The 22,542-nt window shown below is 43.9% G+C and overlaps 1 protein-coding gene across 2 annotated transcripts in view; it reads right to left on the bottom strand.

The window, feature by feature from the left end:
• Positions 1 to 2,485: 2,485 nt before the first annotated feature.
• The window catches only part of BMP1 (bone morphogenetic protein 1), a 155,839-nt gene continuing 135,782 nt past the window's right edge, over positions 2,486 to 22,542 (bottom strand). The window contains exons 16-20 of one of the 2 annotated variants that reach the window (XM_033171949.1): positions 10,438 to 10,563; positions 7,705 to 7,832; positions 6,839 to 7,052; positions 5,755 to 6,005; positions 2,486 to 3,196 (exon numbers count right to left, since the gene is read on the bottom strand). In XM_033171949.1, the coding sequence (XP_033027840.1) occupies positions 3,062 to 3,196; positions 5,755 to 6,005; positions 6,839 to 7,052; positions 7,705 to 7,832; positions 10,438 to 10,563 (854 nt within the window). In that variant the 3' untranslated portion in view covers positions 2,486 to 3,061. Of the gene's footprint in view, positions 3,197 to 5,754; positions 6,006 to 6,838; positions 7,053 to 7,704; positions 7,833 to 10,437; positions 10,564 to 11,388; positions 11,815 to 22,542 lie in introns of those variants that run through there. The other variant, XM_033171950.1, reaches the window with a different exon arrangement.

The raw sequence follows: 22,542 nt of genomic DNA, 5'->3' as shown, positions 1-22,542 counted from the left end.
GTATTGTGATAGGGAAAAAAAGGTATAAGACAAGAGCTTTTGCAGATGATGTAATTATCACTACGGAAGATCCACTGAATAGTACTCCCAAATCATTAGAAACAATAAAGGAATTTGGAAAACTGGCTGGGTTTAAGATTAATTATAAAAAACAAACATTTTAGTCAAAAATATGGAATTAGAACAAAAGGAACAATTACAATTATTAACAGGAATAGAAATCAAAAAGAAAATGAAGTATTTAGGAATTCACATGACAACAAAAAATATAGATCTATATCAAGAAAATTATGTAGCGGAGAAACTGCTGCTTGCCTCTCCACCCCCCCCACCTCTCGCTAAAGCCGGCTTTGGTGGGGGGGGCGCCAGAAGGTGGTTCGCCTAGGGCACAAGAAGCCCTAGCACCGGTCCTGATCAGGGAATATTAGAACCGAAGACACCATGGAGAATTTCACCATTGGAAATAATAGCGGTAAAAAGAATAAATCTGAAAGGAAATTGGCCAACCTATAAAATATTATTAGAAGAGGTAGAAGGTAAGTTAAAATTGAAAGAATATAATGAAGTTAAACCATATTTGAAGGTCTGGCTCCAATATTTCCAAATCAATGAGAGGTTTCAAAAAGATAATAAAATCAGTTTCGAAAAAGAAGTTTCCAAACTAGATAAAATATTAATTGGGGGGGGGGGGAAGCAGATATATAAAAAATCTGTACGAATTATTATTAGATTGGGATAGAAATGAGGAACAAATAAAAGAAACAATGATCAAATGGGCCCAAGATTTGGGAAAAACAATTATGTTAGAATAATGGGAGAAATTGTGCATAAAGGATATGAGGTTTATCCCGAATTTGATCAAAAACATATATAAAATGCAATACAGATGGTATTTGACCTCAACAAAGTTAGCAAAGATGTAATAAAGAATTGGGCACATTTATGCATATATGGTGGAACTGCAATGAAATCAAGAAATTTTGGGGGAAATTATATAATGAATTGAATTGAAAAAGATAACCAAGTACTCTTTTAAAAAAGACCCTGAGATCTTTCTGCTAGGAATGCTAGGCAATGAAATCAAGGAAAAGGACAGATGCATGCTAATGTATGCAACTACGGTGGCAAGGCTCCTAATAGCAACAAATTGGAAGAGCAGATTGCTACCAAATATGGAAGATTGGCAAGTCAAAATGTTATCATATCAAAATATGGCAAGGAAGGTAGGAGAAGCAAGGGGAATAACAGAACAAAAAATAGGAAAAGATTGGAAAGCATTTGAAGATTATATAGGGAATTTTGTGGAAAGGGCCAATCTTCTATCCAACATATGAGTGGGCTCAAGATGAATAGAAAAAAGGAGAAAACAATAGTTTTAGGTATACAAAAAAATGTAGTTACAGAAACCGCAATAACAGATAAGGTTGGAAGTCGGGGGATTGAGGGTGGGGTGAAAAAATATAGCATTCATTTTTGTCTGTATTTATCTATATATTTTTTGTTACAGGTATATATCTTTTGTTTATGTCAAAGATATTTCATGGTTTTTTTCTTTTCTTTATTCTCTTTTCTTTTCTCTTTTTCCTTTGTTAAATGATAATTTGTATAATTTGTGTAATTCTTTAAATTCAATAAAGTTTATTTTATTATAAAAAAACCCAGTTGCAGTAAAAGTTCTCAAGTAATGTATGCTTTTCTGCTGGCGAAATATCTGGCTTCTAGAATTGTGAAAAAGAACTGTGGAACATTCTACCATTCATGGTTCCACGGAGATACATTTATAGTCATCTAAAAGTAGCTTGGGCATTCATCCCCCCAAGATTCAGACAATGAATTCCACAGAAATTAGGAGAGTTGAAAGTACAGGCCAAAAAAAGAAGCTGCAGCTAAGCTGATGCCTGAGCTGAGGGCATTGAAAGTTCACGGCATCAATTTCCAGCGTCAGAGGAAGTATGCCTCCAAATCCAACTTGCTGGGGATCACAAGTGGGGAGAGCGCACTTGCACTTAGGCCATGTTTCTGGCTGGCCACTGTGAGAAAAGGATGGTAGACTAGATGGGTCTTTGGCCTAATCCAGAAGAGCTCTTGCTTATGTTCCCACTTGAGCAGGAAGTGAATGGCAGGAATAATAGACAGAAAACCAGAAGGGGGAGGGTGATCACTAGAGAAAAAACAAACCATCCCAAAAGGAGAGTGCAGCTGGAATGGGGGGAAAGAAAGAAATGGCCAAAAACCCATTTGAAACGGCTCCAGAAAGAGAGTTGCACAGAACCAGAATGCAAAAAGGAACCCATGAAAATGAAGATTCACAAAGTAATTTCAGGAATTCTGGTTGTAGTATTTTCCTTTTTCATAGGTCTGGACAAGTGGGGACTGCAAGTTCTGCTTTTATTCCAATTAAAATTTTAATTTAAAAATAAAAAAGTTAATGAAGGAGCAAGAAGTTTTCAAGTTACATTTTTCTTGGTAATGGAAGAATTTTAAAAAAATCTCAAATAGTAAACGTTTAAAGAGGCTGTTGTGCATCTCTTGAGAAGTACAAGAAAGAGTGTTTATTACATCATTACAACAGATAAGACAGCTTCTGCAAGCATGGCAGTCTCTCCACTGCATTTGGGTCTGTATAGTCAGACACTTTGCTGGTCAAACTGCTTTATGGAGTTTATAAAGGAAAATGTCTGCCATAGGTTGGATTTCCCAGCATTTAAATCATAACCTCCAGGACTGGGGGAGAGCCGTGCAGACAAAGAATCAAATTGTAAATGGAAGCTGTGAAGTGGTTAGTCCTGGAGACACTCTGCTCAAGAAACAATGAGGCACAGAAACTGACATTTGTTTTCTAATGAAAGGACTCCCCCGAGACAAGTCTGTAGAAGCAGCTGGCAGCACCTTTGCTTTTGCTTGAGTGTTTCACACTCTGAGGTGTATTGTGTTTTTCTCCTTCCAGTCTATTGGAATTTTCTCCAGAGTGTCTTTTTTTCTTTTTCTGCAGGCGGTGGAGACCTGCCCCTCCAGTACTAGAAGGCTTGCTCTCCTTCGAAGGGTGTTGGGCGGCCAGAGATCACTTCCGTGTGTGTAGCGTGTCCTGGAACTTGGTACTGGTGTACCGCAGGTGGAAACCCTTCTTGTTGATGGTGTCATCTGAGTGGAATCTTACCATCACGGAGTCACCAGCAGAATAGACCTCTTCTGGAGGCTAGCAGGAAGGAAGGATCAAAAGAGAGAACAGGTAAGATGAACTGGGAAGACACAATTCCTTCTTAACCCTAAGAGGGAAGATCCTGCCTTCCTCAGGATAGGAAGGCTTATGTCCCATCTGTGCCCCCCAAAATCCAGTTTCTGTACCTTGAATACCCAGATCTGTGCTTGAAATTAGGCAAGTCAAGCAGTGGTGGTTGAATTTGCATTGGAGGCCGAGGTGATTGATGCCAGTAATTAAGCCTCTGCAAAGAGATGGGGGGGGGGCGTGACGGAGGGGGGCAAGGAAGCTCCTCCTTTCTCAGCACCCTCCTGCTTTTGCCATTATCCTGGCAAAGTGTACTGAAGTGTTGCAAATACACTACTTTTCAATTCTGCTTGCCTTTCTATTTGGCCTCTCAGTTTCAAATGCTGCCTTGTGATCAGATGCACCAAGTGCTCTCACAACTGCATTATAACGGGAGAGAAAATGTGTTATAGTAAAACTGCTGGTGAGCAAGGGCTGGGGATTTCCATGCAGCCATAAATATACCTGAGTGACCTTGAGCCAATTACTATCTCCCAGCCTAAGCTTCCTCACAGGGTTATTGTGAAGACAGGAAGGAACCATGTTTTCTACCATGAGCTTTTGGGACGATGGGAAGAATAAAAATGCAATAGTTAGTTAGTTAGTTAGATAAGTGTTTGCAAAGAGGGGAAGCTGTCTTTGCTACATTACTTGAAGTCTATAAGGGATGTAAGTGAAGTACCCATGACATGCACACATGATCATGATGTAGCAGAAAATTCTGGCTACTGCTGTAGAAATCTATGGTGCAAGGCTTAATATGCAATCCTATGCATGTCTACTCAGAAGTAAACCCCAGTGAGTTCAATGGGGCTTACGACCAGATAAGCAGGCATCTAGTTACAGCCTTAAATGCTTAATTATGCTATTCTAACAGGGTTTAATCAATCTAGAATGGCTGCAATAGTGTTTTTAGATCTGAAGGCAGCCCTGTTTAGGGAAGCTTTTAATGTTTAATAGATTATTGCATTTTAATGTTCTGTTGGAAGCTACCCAGAGTGGCTGGGGAAACCCAGCCAGATGGGCGGGTTATAATAATAATAATAATAATAATAATAATAATAATAATAATAATTATTATTATTATTATTATTATTATTATTATTATTATTATTATTATTATTATTATTATTATTATTATTATTATTCTATTTTATTCCAACTGCATTTATTGGGCTTTATTGGATCCAAATATTCCAGCAAAGTTTGGAGTAGAAAAGGATATGGAATCAGGCTCAGGTTGTATGGCAAATCTTCCGTGCCCCCAAATTACGGTACTAGGTGCTTCTCGCTTATGCAATAATGTTAAAATATGTTTAATTATCTCTATTTTAGCAACATGCTCAACAGGGCTCATGCAAAACATTTCTGTTGCCTGCGGCCAAAGACAAGAGGTCACCCTGCCCTACTCTATGAACTGCCAGCTGACCAGACTGGCCCTTGCATCTGGCTCTCCTCCACCGCCCTGGAGGGCAGCAGGCTGGCTTAAGGGATGCAGCTTGCTGGCCACGTGGCACACACAGCTCGGGCCTCCAGCCCTGGCTGCTGCTGCTGCTGCTGCTGCTCCTTGCGCCCGCCCCCCCCCGCCCCGCTTACCTGCCACCTGAGGCAGCTGCCTGACTGTCTGCCTTAGGACGCCCTTGATGCTTAATGGGTTTTAAAACTGGGTTGTTTTTTTTTTTTTTTTTTTAAAAATTAGCATTATAGTGTTATACCACTGTACCTCTCTTTCATGAAAAGAAAAGAAGGGTAACTGGATTATTATTTTTTACTGCTAATTAAAAGAGTGATTAAAAAAATGAACCCGGCACAAACTATTGCAATGGTTATAGATGAGCTGTGATAGGGTCATATGCTCAGTATGTCACTGCCTACATAAACAAAAGCAACCCTTCTTTTTAAAAACCTGCAACAGTAGCTCTAAAGGCATTTATTCCATCTTCTGAAAAAGAAAGATGGAAGAACCACAGGGAAAAGGCAAGATGTCACTGGCAGGGTCACATTGCCATGTGGACGTGCCTTTACAAGTGCATCCTGGGGCTCTTGGGAAGTTAAATTTTGTGCTATTTTCATATAGACAAACAAACAATGGACATCCTACAGAATTACAGATTCGCCCCTGGACACCATAACAAAAGTTAGAAATGGTTTGCCCAAGTTCTAAAGATAAGCAATCCACCAGAGTCAATTATATCAAGGCCTTATTATATTATATTATATTATATTATATTATATTATATTATATTATATTATATTATATTATATTATATTATATTATATTATATTATATTATATTATATTATATTATATTATATTATATTATATTATATATTATCATAGATATGCATTCTGCTCCTGTCTTTGCAGTAGGCCCCAATTTTATCATCTAAGTGATTTGTGCCATCTTTGTTTTGTGTTTTTGCTAGAGAGAGACTCCTGTAACAGTTGCACAAGTAGAGAGCAAGAGGAGTATTAAGCAAGCAGCTCACCCCAGAGCCGCAGTAGCGTCCCAAACGGGGGGCTGTTCCGTCATAGCCATCAAACAGCTCCATGTAGTCATAGCCACAGTCTGCCTCTTCCTCGATCTCAAATGTCTGGAAGATGAGCTCAACCCCATAGCCTTCCTCAGCCACAATCACCCATTCACACTCCGAGCCTCCAGGGTAGTTGTTGTCTCCAAACTGGGCATGCGAATAGAGATCCTTGGTTTTCACTTCCGCTCGCATCTGGCCTCCACATTCTGGAAATAAGAACAAACACACATTCTTGCTTTTCCCAAAAGAAAGTGCTCCCTCCACACAGTGAGTGAAGCAGACCAGGTGAGTCATTTGCTAGCCAACAGAAATCCCACCCCCCTCTTCTAGACAGCTGGATTTGGCGAGACATCACTTAAGCTGGGATCTCAGGCTAGGAAGCTGCCTTCGGTCCATCTAGTCTAGTGTTTTCAGTTCAGTTTGGCAGTGGTTCTCCAGAGTCCTGAGTAAAGTCTTCCTCATCACCTGCTTCTTGAGCCTTTCTTTCCTAAACTCAGCATACCAGGGCTTGAACTCAGGACCTTCTGCATCTAAGCATGTGCTCAGCGCTGATCTATTCTCTCTCCACCAGGGCACTGACAAATGGTTCCCCAAGGCACGCGCTCACTATGGAAGCAGTGAAATAAAGGTGTTTGGTCATCTTTAAACATTCCTGGGGGACTGGAGGGAGGGAAAGCGAGATGTTTAAGGTGTGCCCACTTATACAGTCGGGCGGGGATGGTAGCCTCCTTCTATCCCTTATATGTGAATTACTGTTTTTTGACAAGGAAACCCTGGTGGATGAACCTTTTGTGATGGAATTATCTGATGCATCAGCTTCTTTTATAAGACCTTCATAGCTACTATTCTGGTTTCCAGGGCTATTTTTTTCCAGCAGGAACTCACTGGAACTCAGTTCTGGCCCCTATCAGGTGAGTGCCATTGCCATTCTAAGAGAATGAAGGAGGAGCTCATGATGAGTTCCGGCACCTCTTTTTCTAGAAAAACAGCACTGCTTAAGACCACCAATCTCTGGCAATGAACCAGTGTTGGGTGTTACCTGATGTGTAGGTTGCCTCAAAGCCTTTTCTTTGGACGGAGTTATCTGAAAAGAACCTGAGGAACATCCTGTTGCTAGAAGAGATAATGGGGTCTGGTTGTTTAGACCCACAAAACCGGCCCAGGACAGCAGCTTTGGTGTCTTTCCCATTGTAAACCTCCAGGTGATCATAAGTGCATTCTTGGTGGCCTTCGATATCCAGCTCCCTGATGGTCTGAAATAGGAAACTTGCTTACAAAGACAGTGGGAGGCAAAGTGCATCAAGTGGCTTTACTGAAGGACTGCTCTGCAGAGGGGATGGTGGCCACAGGCCACATCAGACTGCCTGGCCTCATACGACAAGACGTTGCTTTGTCACACAGACATACATTCATAGCCTCTTGCCTTGGCAGTTTCCAACTGGAAACCCAGATCATGACTCTCCACGCTTAGTACTGATACTATGGCTGCCAGGTGCTGAATCCCAAGAAGCTTCAGATGCTGACTTTTGTGAGACAGTTCACCCGGGGGACTAAGGTTTTTAGTTTTATGTTTTATTTCACATGTGCATTGCTTTTTACTGAAAGCAGCCCAGAGACATTTGTGTTATGGGGTGGCATACAAATAACAAAGATTGTCGTCTCCCAGAGGTGATGCTTCAGGGTTCTTGTTTTTTTAATCATCAGCAAAGAACCACCCTTCCTTCCACAAAAATTCTGTGAAAACAACCTGTTGTTATTTATGGTATGGGACTCCCCACCTGACCCTTAAATTGTCTGCCTCTGTTCCTGGTGAGTTTAGAGGACTGCTAGTCTAAATACAGTTTGAAACCCTGTGGATCTATGCCTTGTTTTTCCTCCTAACACTCTTCTCTCCTGCTCAGTTACCAGTTTGACACGGTGTCCTGGCGTAGTTGTTATTGCCCAGGTGCATTCCTTCTTGCTTGGGTATTTATCAGGCCAGTTTGGGCTGGTGATGGTTGCAGTGATGGAAGTCATCTTGTGATCACAGCCAGCTGTAAGAAGTGGGACTCAGTAAACAGACAGATGCCATGAAGTCTACTTTCTATTTCCATTCCATCTTTCTTTATCCACCACATACAAGATCACTATAGACAGTTGTCGATGAAATGGCCACAGAGAAAATAGGAAGGACCCTTAATAATCAATCAGAATATTTCTCTATCTAGTCTTGTACTGCCTATACCAGACAGGCAGCAGCTGTTTTAAGCAGAGGTTTTTCCCTTTCAGCTAATCTCTTTTTTTTTAAACTGAGGTTAGCAGGGACTGTACCTGCAACCTTCTGTATGAAAAGCTTGTGCTCTAAACCATGGAGATTTTCAGCCTCCCTGGGAATTAGATACAATGTTATGGATAGTCCAATGGGCACATTAATACTGTCTAAAATATTATATAGCATTTTAAACATGCAAAGTGCATTTAACTTTTATCTTTGCCCCTCCACAATCCTGTGGAATAGGTCACAATCTATCCCCACTTAGGGTCAAGAATTGAGCAGGGTAACTCATACCTCCATTGCTACAAGTCTACCAAGTCTCTCCCCACAGCTCCTCCAACCGGCTTCATTCGAGTTCCACCCATTAACCCATCAGCCATGATAAATAAATTGAATGCTTGTGTTTATAGGTAGCGTACCTCTGAAGACCAGATGCGAGGGCATATGTTAGTTTCCCATGGCATTTGGCTGGAAACAAGAGTGCTGGACTTGCCCAAGGCCACCAACAGGAGCACAGGGAAAAGTGGGGTTGGGGAGTCTGAGCCACAATGTGATAAGCCATCTCCCTTCAGTTAATTTACACCCCACCACAAAGAAACCCACCCAAACAAATTCCCTTTGAATTTACCTGCTAAATACTCATTTCCCACCCAGATTCCACCACAATCAATTCTTCTTCTGCTTTTCTCTCACTCATTTCTCCTTTGCTCATCCTCCCCCAAATAAAACTCTTTCTGGTCTCATTCATGCCTGCCCAGAACTCTCCTTAGATGCCACCAAGATTGTAACAGCAGATGGCTCCTCTGTTCCCCACCCTCTAGGTTTCTTGGGGAGAAAGTGCAACTGTTGCCCTGGAAGAACACACTTGATGAGCCAGTCCAGCCTGCAGCCACTATGCTACCCCACCAAGCTCCTCCACAGTAGCAAATTGTTAAAAAAATAAATCCGTATGCATTAATGCTACTGCCAGAGCCTCAGAAACCACCAAACAATCCAGTATTGAGATCCATGGAGTTTCCCCCCTTGAGATGACAGTTCAGAGGCAGCTTCTTCCATAAAGAGCACAGCATTTATGAACCACGCTGAAGGGATAGTGGCCCACACACCTCTGTGAATCTACAGCACAAAACAGATCTGATTCTTGATCTTCCAAAACAAGTCTGGCACCTTCTCTGCTGAACCACACCAATTCTAGTGCCCTCAACAACTTTCAAGTGAAAACAAGCACAGTACATTTGCCAGACTAGTTATTCAGCAAGCAGTGAAACAATCAAGCCTCTTCACTGGGATCTGTGTAACAGCACATTGCATTAAAGCAGGGATGGGGAACAGGATCCAACCCATGGGCCAAATATTGACCTCCCTAACCCTCTGCAGGCCATTTTGATGGGTGGATGTAGACTCCCACCTGCCAATCACCTGATGTCACAATGGCAAAACAAAAAACACTTATTGGTGGACACAGCTGGAGTTGCACCTACAAAGGAGGAGCATTTGCGCTGCGGATTCTTGGGCTTGCTGCAAGTGCAGATCCCAGCCAGCTTGCTGTAGGTGCCCATCAGCTGTTGGCTGCCTACATGAAGTCCGCTGGGATGTGCTGAGGTGGAACTCCCTCGTGCAGCTAATCATGGCAGGCTTGCTGCCAGCACCAATAAGTTAACTGGCCCTGACAACAAGCACTTTTAAGGCTTCAAATTGTTCTACAGCAGCTACATTTTCACCTGCCCCACATGTGATATCACATATGACATCAGAGGTGGGGCACATGGGTGCCTCACAGGGGGAAATTGTGACCTATGCTTTAGGGCCTCTTGACATGTGCAGGCTACAAGTTCCCCACCCCTACATTAAAAGCAAGGGTGGGGAACCTGTGACATTCCAGATGTTGTTACTGCTCCCACTCCCATCAGCATCAGGACCAGTGTTCAGGGGTGATGGGACCTGTAGTCCAACATCATCTGAGAGCCACAGGCTCTCTACCCCGGCATTAAATACTTCTGCAAAAACCTGACCCTGGCACCACATCTTCCCTTGCCCCATGGACACCCCTAGTTCCATGGGATGCAGGGTGCTGCCTTGCTTCATCTAGCCCAGTCTTGCCTACTCTTAACTGGCAGCAACTCTCCAGCCTCTCAGGCAGAAAAAGATCTTTCCTATCCCCTGCTCCCTGCTCCTGGGGATTGAAACTGGGATCTTATGTATGCAAAACATGTTAAGAAAGTGGTCAATAGCTGACACATATTACATGGGTGGAGGGCATCTATCTTACATCGCTGGACCCAACCAATCTTTTATGCCTATGGATTTTCAGACAAGGATTTTGGCATTGGCACTGGGAGATCCACAAGGGGGACCCTTTTCACCAAGAAAACCTTGTAACGCACCTTCTTTGCAGTCATGCTTGTTGTCGTGCAGCACAAAGCCGCTGCGGCACTGGCACTCGTAGCTGCCAAAAGTGTTCAGGCACTCGTGCTGGCATCCACCATTATCCTTCGAGCATTCATCTTTGTCTAGGAAAGAAGCGTCACTTGCTTAGCAGCTGCCCCCTACTGACCAACAGAGTTATTGTAGACAAAGTGGCATCTAGATCAGCTGAATTAATTTGAAAACTGGCAACTTCATCCCAATGTCAGTGAGCCCATGGCATGATTTCAGGAAGATTAAGTCCTTCATAAATTCTATGGCTTACCATATGGTTTGAGTCCTCCCTGAACAAGGGAGAACAAAGCACAATGACACTTTGGGCCAGTTTATGCAATGAGCAGAATAAAACAGCAGAGCTATTCCTGGGTAGTAGTAGTCCTCAAGTAATGGAAGTTTGAATGCTCCTCTCCCAATGAAGCAGCATGTCAAGAGCTGTTCTGTCTCGCTTTCTCCCAGAGAAAGGTGCAGAGAGGAACCTTCAGGAACTGCTTATAGTTGTCCATAGTCCAACAAAAGCTTTTCCACTTGAGTCTGCTGACTGAATAAACTGGACTTTTAATGCCACTGCTGGCCTCTTCCTTGGTTAGTGACTGTTCTTCTGACGGGGCCATTCGACTCCAGCACCTCCCCCGCCCGTTCTCAGAATGCAGAGGTCTCCATGCAGAAAGAAACTACCAAAGCACCAAGCTACTCTGATGCTCAGCAGCACCCAGATTGGTAGGGCAGCCCTTGATTAAGTCTCTCAGCAGCACAAATCAGGATTCCACAGTATGTGAACAGTAAAATGGATGGTGCCAGAGCCCATAATCCTAGCCAAGACTACCCTCTATACATAACAAATGGGCATAACCATTACCTGCTTACTGAACAGAGGAGCAATAAGAAAAACAGACACGTGGACAACAAGGAGATGCAGGAAAGAGACCAGGACATGGTGCCCCTCTTTACTTATCAATGGGAAATGTCACAGACACAATAAAAAGGCAAAAACAAGGTCAGCTGGTCAATGACAAACCAGAGAAATCGAAAAACAACAATGAATGTTAAAAGCACCAGCAATCAGTTCAGTCAAGAAAGGATTTCGGGAGTTCTGTTGGGGCAACGAATAGGGCTGTTTTCTTGATGGCAAAACCTCCAAGCTTAGGGTACAACAAAGGAGGGGGGTTCTCCCTGTCTTGGGGGACATGAGGAATACTGATGAACCCATTCATTTGGAGGTGCTGTTTAGTTCCTGAGAAACAAATGGAAGGGCAGCCAAGTTCAGTATGGGGCTTGTGTGCGCTTCTTCAGGCGAAATTTCAAGCCTGGAGGACGCATTTTCGGTAGCTGGTTCTTTTCTGAAATGAGAGAGAGAGAAAAGATGAGAGGAGGTACAAGGGAATGGGCTGAGGTGGGGAAAAATAATGTTATTTTTAAATAATCAGTTGGAGGGGCATGCAGTGAGAGGCCATACTCTTACAGTACATACCACAAACAGCCAAATTAAGAAGCAGCTAAGATATAGAGAGGGACACAGCTACAGGAAAGAGAGAGACTGCAACATCAAGAAGAGGCACTGCAGTCTAGTTGAAGGCAGAGGGGTCTTATTAGCTGATTCAACCTAAAGCACAGTTCCAGGACCTTCAGCCGAGCTTCAAGTGATGGCTATCAATACAACTTTGGAGTGCTTATCCAATTACCTGTTTGCAGTAGAGACAAGGTTGAGACCTGGGAAGGATGCTACCCACAGCTCAAAAAAACATCCTTGGAAGATGATTAAGATCTTACCCTGTTAAATCAGCAGAAATTCTGGGTATGCTGAACTGTGGCATCCTAATCTAACAGCACAAAGAGATTTCCAGGGCCCAAAATCAACCCCCCCCCCCCATGGCTCACTGCCAGATTGCAGGAAGCAGCATTGGCAGGAGGCTCAGGAAAGTGCAACCCGGAGGAGGATTGCTGATGGGGCTGCCTTCTCCTTTCAGCTTAGATGCCTATTTACAATGAGGTTCAAAACTAGCAGGAACCAAACTGGACTTGAGGGTGGGACAGGCAGGTCCACCCTTCTGTATTAATATTACAGCAGCAGTTCTGGAGCTAGTTGTGGCTGATGCATCAGTTCAGGTGCTGCAAGTCCCTGTAGGTTTTTAGAGTAGGGAACCATTTCACTCAATTCCTTCACCTCTGGGTGGAGGGAGCTGACCTTGGATGCTGCTCCTGAAAAGCATCTGCACCTTCCTTTGGTTTAGAACATATCCTCAGACCCACCCAGGGACAGGGAAGATGGGCTGGAAGAAAGGAGTGCTTATAACTCTTTCCAGCATGCCATTTCCCCAATATAAATGGCTCACCTGAAACTGCTATTTGCTCCATAAAGGAAAAGCGTAATGTACCTGCACGTTTTTTCCCTTTGGGGCAAACAGCAGTTTGAATTTGGGTTATGAAAAGAGTGTTGTGGGAAGGGTTCAAAATACCCCTCCCCCACTTGATTTGGCTTCCCTACCCTGCTTAGAACTAAAACAAAAAAGAGCAAGAACTTAAAAGCCAAAATGTCAGTTACAGATGTGCTGCTAGAACTCTGGCATGGCAAGCAAATTAAGCAAGCAAATTGCAACTGCCTCCTGTTCTCTCTCTGCTTTCAGGCAATCTTTAGTCTCAAGCAGCCAGAGGGCTTCGACAATTCTGCTGCTCACACCAATACTTAGTTGTCCTGTTCTGTCCCTTCCCACTTTTCTTGCCTGTTACTCTGATCCAATGCGTCTCAGGTGTTTGCACATTCACACCATCCTCTCATTTTCCCTCAGATAAAGAGATATACAGTATATAATCCCTTACTTTCTTGGGCAGTTCTGCTGCTGTGTCTTTGGCAGGTGGGCCCTTTGCATGCACCCTGGTGTGGGGAGAGGCCAGAAGACCTAATGTTCCTCTTTTAAAGAGGAATTTGCTTCCTCACTAGGAAACCTGGAAGTGAATACTCCCTCTGGGCTCAAACTGCACATCTCAGGAAAAGAGTTGATGCAGCCTAGTTGCTCCCTTACCTGTTACTGATTTACAATCACTTTGGAATAGGGTCTACTGGAACTCTGCAACTTCTTACACCAGGAGGCCATCCATGGAGATGTCTAATTTGAAATGACACTGACCTGGCAGTGTTTGAACCTTTGGTATAGTAGCACAAGGTGGCACTTGCATACCCCACTTGCATACCCTTAAACCTTAAACTGTGCACACAGATTCCAGAGCACTAAAGCACACAAGCCTAAGCCTGAGGCTGGGTGCATTTCTGAATCACAAACACAAAAGCTCTAACAAAACAGATACAACAAACAACAATGTAAGCAGAACTGCATTATGCTAACATGTAATGGCCTCTGACTCTAAGGGCTGTTTGGATACCTGTTGACAAATATCACGGTTTTACAGCTGCCTAAATAATAATAATTCTATTATTTCTACCCCGCCCACCTGGCTGGGTTTCCCCGGCCACTCTGGGCGGCTTTCAACAGAACATTAAAAACAGAATAAAACTTCAAACATTAAAAACTTCCCTAAACAGGGCCTTCAGATGTATTCTAAAGGTTGGATAGTTGTTTATTTCGTTGATATCTGATGGGAGGGTATTCCACAGGGAGGGCGCCACCACCAAGAAGGCCCTCTGCCTGGTTCCCTGTAACCTCACTTCTCACAGGGAGGGAACTGCCAGAAGGCCCTCAGCACTGGACCTCAGGCTGAATGATGGGGGTGGAGATGCTCTATACTGGGCTGAGGCTGTTTAGGGCTTTACAGGTCAGCACCAACACTTTGAATTGTGCTCAGAAATGTACTGGGAGCCAATGTAGGTCTTTAAGGACTGGTGTAATATGGTCTCGGCTGCTACTCCCAGTCACCAGTGTGGCTGCCGCATTCTGGATTAGTTGTATAGTGGTACCACGAGTTACAAACGCCTAAGGTTACAAATGCCTCAGGTTACAAACTCTGCTAACCTGGAAGAGTTACCTCGAGTTGAGAACGGAAATTGTGTGCCAGCGGCACAGCGGCAGCAAGAGGCCCCATTAGTGAAAACATGCCTCTAGTTAAGAACAGTTTCAGTTAAGAACGGACCTCCAGAATGAATTAAGTTTGTAACTAGAGGTACCACTGTAGTTTCTGGATCACCTTCAAAGGTAGCCCCACATAGAGCGCACTGCAGTAGTCCAAACGTGAGATAACTAGAGCATGCACCACTCTGGCGAGACAGTCCGTGGGCAGGTAGGGTCTCAGTCTGCGTACCAGATGGAGCTGGTAGACAGCCGCCCTGGACACAGAATTGACCTGCGCCCCATGGACAGCTGTGAGTCCAAAATGACTCCCAGGCTGAGCACCTGGTCCTTCAGGGGCACAGTTACCCCATTCAGGACCAGGGAGTCCCCCACACCTGCTCGCCCTCTGTCCCTCAGAAACAGTACTTCTGTCTTGCCAGGATTCAACCTCAATCTGTTAGCCACCATCCACCTTCCGTCCTCCAAATATTCTTCCTGGTTGAAATAGGCACTTAAAGAGGGACGTTACCTGAATGCCGAATTTGGGGCCAGCGTATTAACAAGACTTCCTTTTGAATCATCAGAGAAGCACCAGGTACCTGCAGCACTTCCAGCTGCCCATGTATTCCTTGCTTGGCAGAAGCATCCTAGGATTGCTTTCTTACCGTCTGCCATCACTCTGGTGATCTTGTCCTTTTGCTGGTGTGTGTGCTTTAAGGCAGAGGGATTCATTCTCATGCTAACCAGGCCTTGGGTTGGAGATGGGCCTCAGGGTCCATCTGACACTACAGTTCTAGGATTCTGCAATTCCTCAAGTGGACACAGCGGTCTTTCTGCTGCCTACACTTTATTCGGCTCCAGACACAACCCACTGTGCTGAGAAGGGTAAATTTCCCCACAAGAAGGGCATGTGCTAGAGAAATGTGTATTTGCTAGAGGAGCTGAAACACCAACTAGTTTTTTTTTCCGGATTGCCTACATGGTTTTGATACACCAGGGTCCTAGAGAGCTTGAGAGGAACATTAAAATGGGTTGTTCTTCAGTTACTTTAGGTTGTTTGAGCTACATCACTAGGACAAGTGACAAATAATGGGGCTTGAGACAGTTTTGGAAAGGGAATCCAACGGAGGTTTCATTCTGCTGCTGGGCACCTGGAGATGCGCTACTGTGAGCTGTGTGAGAAGAGACAGAAGGGCAGGAATTGGTTTATAGCAGGGGTCAGCAACCTTTTTCAGCAGGGGGCCGGTCCACTGTCCCTCAGACCCTGTGGGGGGCCGGGCTATATTTTGAAAAAAAATATGAACGAATTCCTATGCTCCACAAATAACCCAGAGATGCATTTTAAATAAAAGGACACATTCTACTCATGTAAAAACACACTGATTCGCGGACCGTCCACGGGCCGCATTTAGAAGGCAATTGGGCCGCATCCGGCCCCCGGGGCTTAGTTTGGGGACCCCTGGTTTATAGCTTTGCAGGTCTTGCATCTTTGGTCTTTGTAGAAGCAAGATCAAATGTACTTCCTTATTTACATTTCCTGCACATTCAGCGTAAATATTTATTGTCAAGGTGGCTAACAATTATAGATAAAATATAGTGCAAGGCAGGGGTGCCAGGTATAAGGAGTGCAAGGGGCTTCAGTCCCCTCAATATTTTGAGGCAGGGGGCCCAGCCCCACCAATATTGAGGGGGGCTGACATCCCCCGCCGCCTCCAGGTGCCCTCCATCCATCCTGCCCCCTCCTGGCACATGCCGTGGGGAGAAGGAGGCCCAGCGTGGAACCCAGCTCTGCACTCCCCATTCCTCACCCAGCGTGTGAGTGCGTGTCAAGTGATGTGCCCCCCAATGTGGTGAGCAAGTTGGCACCCTGGCACAAAACACACTGAAAGGATGAAACCCTTATATATTAGTTGGAAGAGATATAAACCCAGAGAAACTTAAAATGTATATTTTAACATGAAATCAAAAGCTAACCAATCTCTGGGGTTTGTTGAACTTAAATGATGGTTCTGAGCTAATGTTAAAAAGCTGCCTATATATTTAAATATGTATACTGATGTACTTATATGATATATGAACGTGATTTTGTGTAATTTTCTTTATGGTTATAGCAAGCAAGCAAGCAAGTAAGCAAATAAATAAACAAATAAAGACAAAAACTGCAAAATGAAAAACAACAGCTAAAACTGTAGCAGGTTTTGAGTGTTATTGAGTTTCCACGTAGTCTCTGTTCCTGGCATTTACTTTTCTGCCTAATGATCCATCTATTATCCTAAACTGAGAGATGGAGCTGCATTCAATCTATGACTGTCCCACTGTCTCCTCTCTTTCTTTCCTGACGCTTTCACACAAGTGGCTTTAACTAGTTCTTGATTCAATCCGGTTTGTCATGTGACTATAAACCTACATTACCCAGAATGCTCAGCTGCCTTGCATATGCCTCTCCTCTGCTTTGTCTTCTGCCTGAACAATGGCCAACCCCAACAGAATTTAAGTATTGCGTATAAAAAAAGAGGGAGAGGGAGAGGTGAGAGGCACGAGGGAGCAAGAAAACAACAACTCTCTTTTCTTTCTAAAAAAGCAAAAACAGAAAATGCTGACTGTTCCCCTTGCACCACCTGTGTGTGCCCTAGTTGTGTGTTATGAATGACCCACCAGCTGAAAGTGAAATCTGCAAGCAACAGGCTCCGTGGCCCCATTCACAGGGACCCAGGGATCCAGGCAGCACCTGGCAGAGGAACACCCCCCCCCGGCCCCCCCGGCAGTGCAGCCCTGGTGGTTTTCAGATCATAGGCTTAAAGGAATCAATTCTCTTCCTTCATGCAGAGAACTGTTGCAGAGCTCACCCAACATAGTCAGTGATAATAAGAATACTAATAAAAAATAAGTATGACTATTATATTTTATATTAGACTGATACCTTTTAGGTTTAACTTTGCAAGCTTTCGAGCTACACAGAACTTGTGGGGCAGGAAAAGGCTGATGTTCACTGATGGCTTTTGTTATCTTCCAAAGGCATTGCTCGGCATTAACAGCACTTCAACAAACAAAGTCTCTGTGTTACTTGCACTCCTGATCTAGTGGCATAATGCACATCCAGAGCAATATTAGGAAGACAAGGATGCCCCACTGAAGTGGCTTTGCACAACTTTCCCTCGTTGCCCATTTTCTGCCTTACTGGAGTCTGCAAATGGTAGCATGCATGGGGTGCAGCTTGTGGAGACTGCTGTCCATCAAGAAATGGCTTTTCCCAACTGCTTTGCCCGCCCCCTGCCCCCCCAGCCTGAGGAGCTTTCCCAGACCACAACTTGGAGAACAGCAGAAGCAGCTAGGGAGAGAGAAGAGGCGTTCAGGGATATATATTTTTTAAAAAAATATTTCAGTTGTGTGTCCTTGTTTCTCAATTTGATCCTCTAATAGGGTGTTGTATGTTTTGTGGTAGGGGTACCTTTACCTTTATATGCATTGTGACTTCACATTATTTTTATTGAATATTGTTTAGTAATTCTTCATTGTAACTGAGAAGTGTAAACTGTTTAATTCTTATTTGCTGGTATTTAATTATACTGTTTACTACTACATTTTAATGGATTAATGCTTTGCCCCAATATTAATGAATATTGCTTTATTTTATATGTTGTTTATTTTAAAGTTATTGTGACTTTTTTGCATTGGGTCAGATTGTTATTAGGTGTGTGAATGTTGCTGTCTATTTTATTGTTTCTTCAGCTTGTAAACTGCCCTGTGAACAGTAATAAGAGTAAGGCGGTATACAAATTTAAAGTGAAATGAAAAAAATGACTGAATGTCTGTGGGAACCGAGTGGTGGGGATACAGACATGCTCTAAGCACACTGCCCAGGAGGGACCTGGTAATCCAAGATTTATGTTCAACCAGGCTCCAGGCGAATTCCGAGATATACCCGCTGCACTGAACTCTCAGTTCAGGCTACTTCCCAGGGTTGTTGTAAAGCTAAACATTGCTTTGAGCTCCTTGGCAGAAAACAAAAGCCACAACTTAACAATAGTTAATAATGTTCCCTGGTGTTCTGGTGATGAGCTGGCAGTACTGTGACACACAATCTGATGAGAACAGGATAAAATCTGTATTTGTAACCAGTTTTGCTTTCTCTAGACAAGCTGTATGGCCAGATTGTTCTGACTGGGATCACTTTGGAGGCAGATTGCAGGGGCCTGCTGGGCAAAGGTTTCCCAGGATTACTTGATAGTTGTGATTTCTGCTTTAGAATTCAGTGCTACTCGGAAGCTTGCACATTCCTTTACCAGCAGATCTTGAGTCAGTAACAAATACTTCCAACATTCATTTTGTGTTTCATTTGCAATGCCTATTAGGGAAATGGTAGTACACAGATTAAGAAGGCTAAAAACATTCATCTTAACAGTGTCAAAAGTTCCTATATATAAACAGTCAATAAGGCCCCTGCTCAGGTGAGTTCCCTTGAACCATAAGGAAGAGGAAGATAACAAGGTACTCACCCTGCTGCCTCTTGTTGGCTGGGTTTTATTCTGGGATGGTTCCTGGCTTCTTGATTGCTGGGCGACTCCTGGATACCTTACATGCCTTGCTTTTGTTTTTAAAAAAGTAATTCAAACATACCATACCCAAAAACCCATTCAAATGATTTTTGATCTAGTTGAATGTTCTCCAGCTAACAGCATAAGAGCACCCTTCACAAACCAAGTGGCCAAGCCATCTTCTTTTGAAGCTGGGCTCATCTGATGCCATACGTGGAGGCTGTAGAATGCCTTGCCCAGAACTGTGGGGATATTTCTAAGCTGGGGTGGCAAACAGGGTGCACTGATGGGGACCAGAATCCAGGAGAGGGAAGAAGGGTGCACAAACCTTTCATTGGCTTTCACCTGACTTTTAAAGACGGAGAGTTGGAATGAGACAATTTTTTTTACCACACATCTCCACCTGACATTTGGTAAACTTCCTTTTATCATTTGGGAGGTACAAAGAAACCAAATGGTTGCACACACTCTGTGCTAAATTACCACTTAGTAACTGTTTGTGCAGCTCTACCGAGATTTAGGGAATAGCACATGCATGCACATGGTTAAACCCATCTTACTTCACACTTGACTTACAAGAATCTCATACATCCGACTTCTGTTATAGAGACAAGCACCGTCTTGAAAAGGGTTGCTCCCCAGAATCAAATCCTTTGCAGCAAATAACCAGGTACCTATGTACTGGCATAATGATGCAAAAACAAACCCTTCCAAATCAGCCACTCTCAAGGGTTTCCCCTCCAGCAGCAAAGGGTATCACAGAAGAACAAAAGCTGCAGATATCCTCAAAGGTTTATTCAGGAATTAAACAATGATAATTTAATAAGATAATTTAAACTGACGAAGTTATTGCCTAGACTTGGATCCCACCCAAGTGTTCTGCTTAATGCTCATCAGGTGATATGGAGAGACCTTATAGCAAGCAAGGTTCCTTTGAGCCCTGGCTGGGAGCATCTTTCCAAAGCCTTGGGCAGAAATCTCTCATAGCCCTGCTAGCTGAGACCTTGTTGGTCAAAGACTCCAGAACCTGAACCCGGGACTTCCTGCATGCAAAACAGGTCGTCTACCATGGGGGGGGGAGTGCCTTTGGTCTATCTGCATACACAGAGGCCTTTAATAAGCCGTTGAGAGTTTCTGTGGCTTTTGTTTCCCTGCCATCTCTTTTCTGTGACATTGCTGGAGCTTTTGCTGGTTATGCCAGCCGGGGCAGCCTGCTCTTGAAAGTGTCAAGATAACAGTTGCTCAGAAACCAAAGATTATTTTGTTGCACTGACATGAAAGTAACAAGACAACATGGAACACAAGACAACATAAGCAGGTAATGGTTTCCCAACATCCTCTGCCTTCTCTGAGACCCTTGGAAGGGCAGCAGTGGTCTGGCCACATTCTCCTCTAGAATCTCTGTGTGTATTGGGGGGGGGGGTCTTGCCCCATCTTATATGCTGCATACACCAGACAGATCATTCCTGCAAGAAGGCAAACAATCTTCAGGATGGATTGACAGCAATGCCTAACTAGCCCAGGAAAAACAGCTCCCCACTGCCTGTCCTGTATCAGGGTTTGTCAAAGCAAGTGGAGAAATGGAGAAGCTGCCATCGAGCAGAGCAAAAGCCACGTTGCTTTGGGATGTGGTCAGAAGAGGGGCGTGCAACCCCACAGCCAAGTGTGTCATAGCTGAGAGTGGAGTTGGTAAAGGGATACATCACGAGGTCAAGCAGAGCACAGTGTGCGGAGCACACAGACAACATAGTACAGGCAGGAAAAGCAGTGAACTTGCAGAATTCATACCCCTGGTGAGTGTTAAAAATCGAAAAGAACAATGCTAGAGGATGCAGTGCCTTAAAGAAGGCAAGTTGGCTCAATGTGAAAATGGAAAGCTCTGTCTGTCATTCAAGAAATGACCAACTTTGGATTTGGCTCCAAGTCAATGCTGAAATGAAGAGCAGCATTTAGGTCAGGGCCTCCCATTGTAGAATTTGTGCCTTCTAGGGATCAGGAGAGTACAAGCTGGAGAAGGCACCAGATGGAACCCAAATGAATGTGGCAGATTAAGGGCTTATCCACACTTCTCCTTGGCACCCAGCTGGAGCAAACGGCAGCTCAGGTTTTCTCAGGATTGATGTTTGCTCTGATTTACAGCTAAAGAGCAGCTTTTCCCTGGGAAAGCAGCAGGTGAACCTGCTTGGACTCGAGCTTTCTCAGCATTGGACAAGTGGAAGCATGGATGAGCCCTAGGGCACCGAAGCAGTTCCTGGCTTTGTGGGACGTGCGCAGCAAGGGAAGCTAACTGGGTTTACGGTGAGAAATGGTGCTAGGATGATCCCGAGGGGAATGAAGAAGCGCTTGGCCACAAACCATGACAAAGCTGTGATCAAGAGAGGCTTGGCCTTGATTGCAGTTGCAGCAGACAACCAGCTCTTTCCCCTGCGTGCATATTTAAGAAGTATGTCAAATCAGGTAGAACAATACCAGCTTTTGTAAGGTTAGGGCAGCCAACCATCTGCATCTGGCAAAGCTTCTTGCTGGTTGCACTCACTCACTCACTCACTCTCTCTCTCACACACACACACACTTCATAGGAAGGCAGTTGCACTGGGTTGTATTCAGTGCTAGCCCTGCTCAGCACAGACCCATGGAAGTTAATGGACATGACTAACTTAGATTAATTAATGGCAATGGGTCTGCTCTGAGCAGAATAAGCACTGGATATGGTCCTGTCAGACTTATCTCAAAGTCACTCTGTTCAGGATAAGGATACTGAACTCACATCCGACTGTTCCCATTTTACATAGACTGGCATCATGCATCTAGTTATACTCACATCTCTAGAATCAGATTTTAGGTTAGGAATAGGGAAAGTCTGATCCAGCTATGAAGCCCTGGTGGAATCCATAGGGGCAGTTGCCCCTATGAAATCTATGGGAATTTTAAAAGGCTCAGCTGAGCACAACTGTGGCTACTGCTTGCATCTCCCATTAACTAGCAACTCAGATGGCTAACAAGGATGGCTCACAATAAATGCTTAGGTAGGGAAACAGATGCCTAAATTATGTCATCTGAAGTGGCTCTTTAATCTGATGCAATTAAGTGCACATCAGATAGCCAGAAGTCAATTTTAGCAAAAACAATGCAATTTAGTAAGAAGCACTTCACTCCAAATAAGAAAACCAATAGCTGTCAGAAGCCCCAGACTGACAGCAAAGCAACTATCATCAATAAATCTCTCCCTCACCACCAATTCTTTTCCAAGGCAATGTTTTCCTCAAAACACTGTCCAAGAAAGTCCTGAAAATGGCTTAGTTTCTGTACCTGACAAATGCATTGTTTGAGAGGCAGAATATCCTAAATGTCCTTGCTAGTTGCAGACTGTATAAAGGGGAACAAAAGTATAGACATGAACATAATTTTTTTGTGTGGTTGGCATGAACATAAATTTAGCAGTGGTACAAGGATCATGAGAAAATTAAGGCCTTTTGAACCAAATTCCATTTTGGAGGCTACATCGGTTTCAAGAGAATTTTTATTAAATACC

Source organism: Lacerta agilis, chromosome 15, assembly GCF_009819535.1.
Source record: "Lacerta agilis isolate rLacAgi1 chromosome 15, rLacAgi1.pri, whole genome shotgun sequence".
In the NCBI taxonomy this organism is placed as follows: domain Eukaryota; kingdom Metazoa; phylum Chordata; class Lepidosauria; order Squamata; family Lacertidae; genus Lacerta; species Lacerta agilis.
This window is presented reverse-complemented; position numbering and strand designations above follow the sequence as displayed.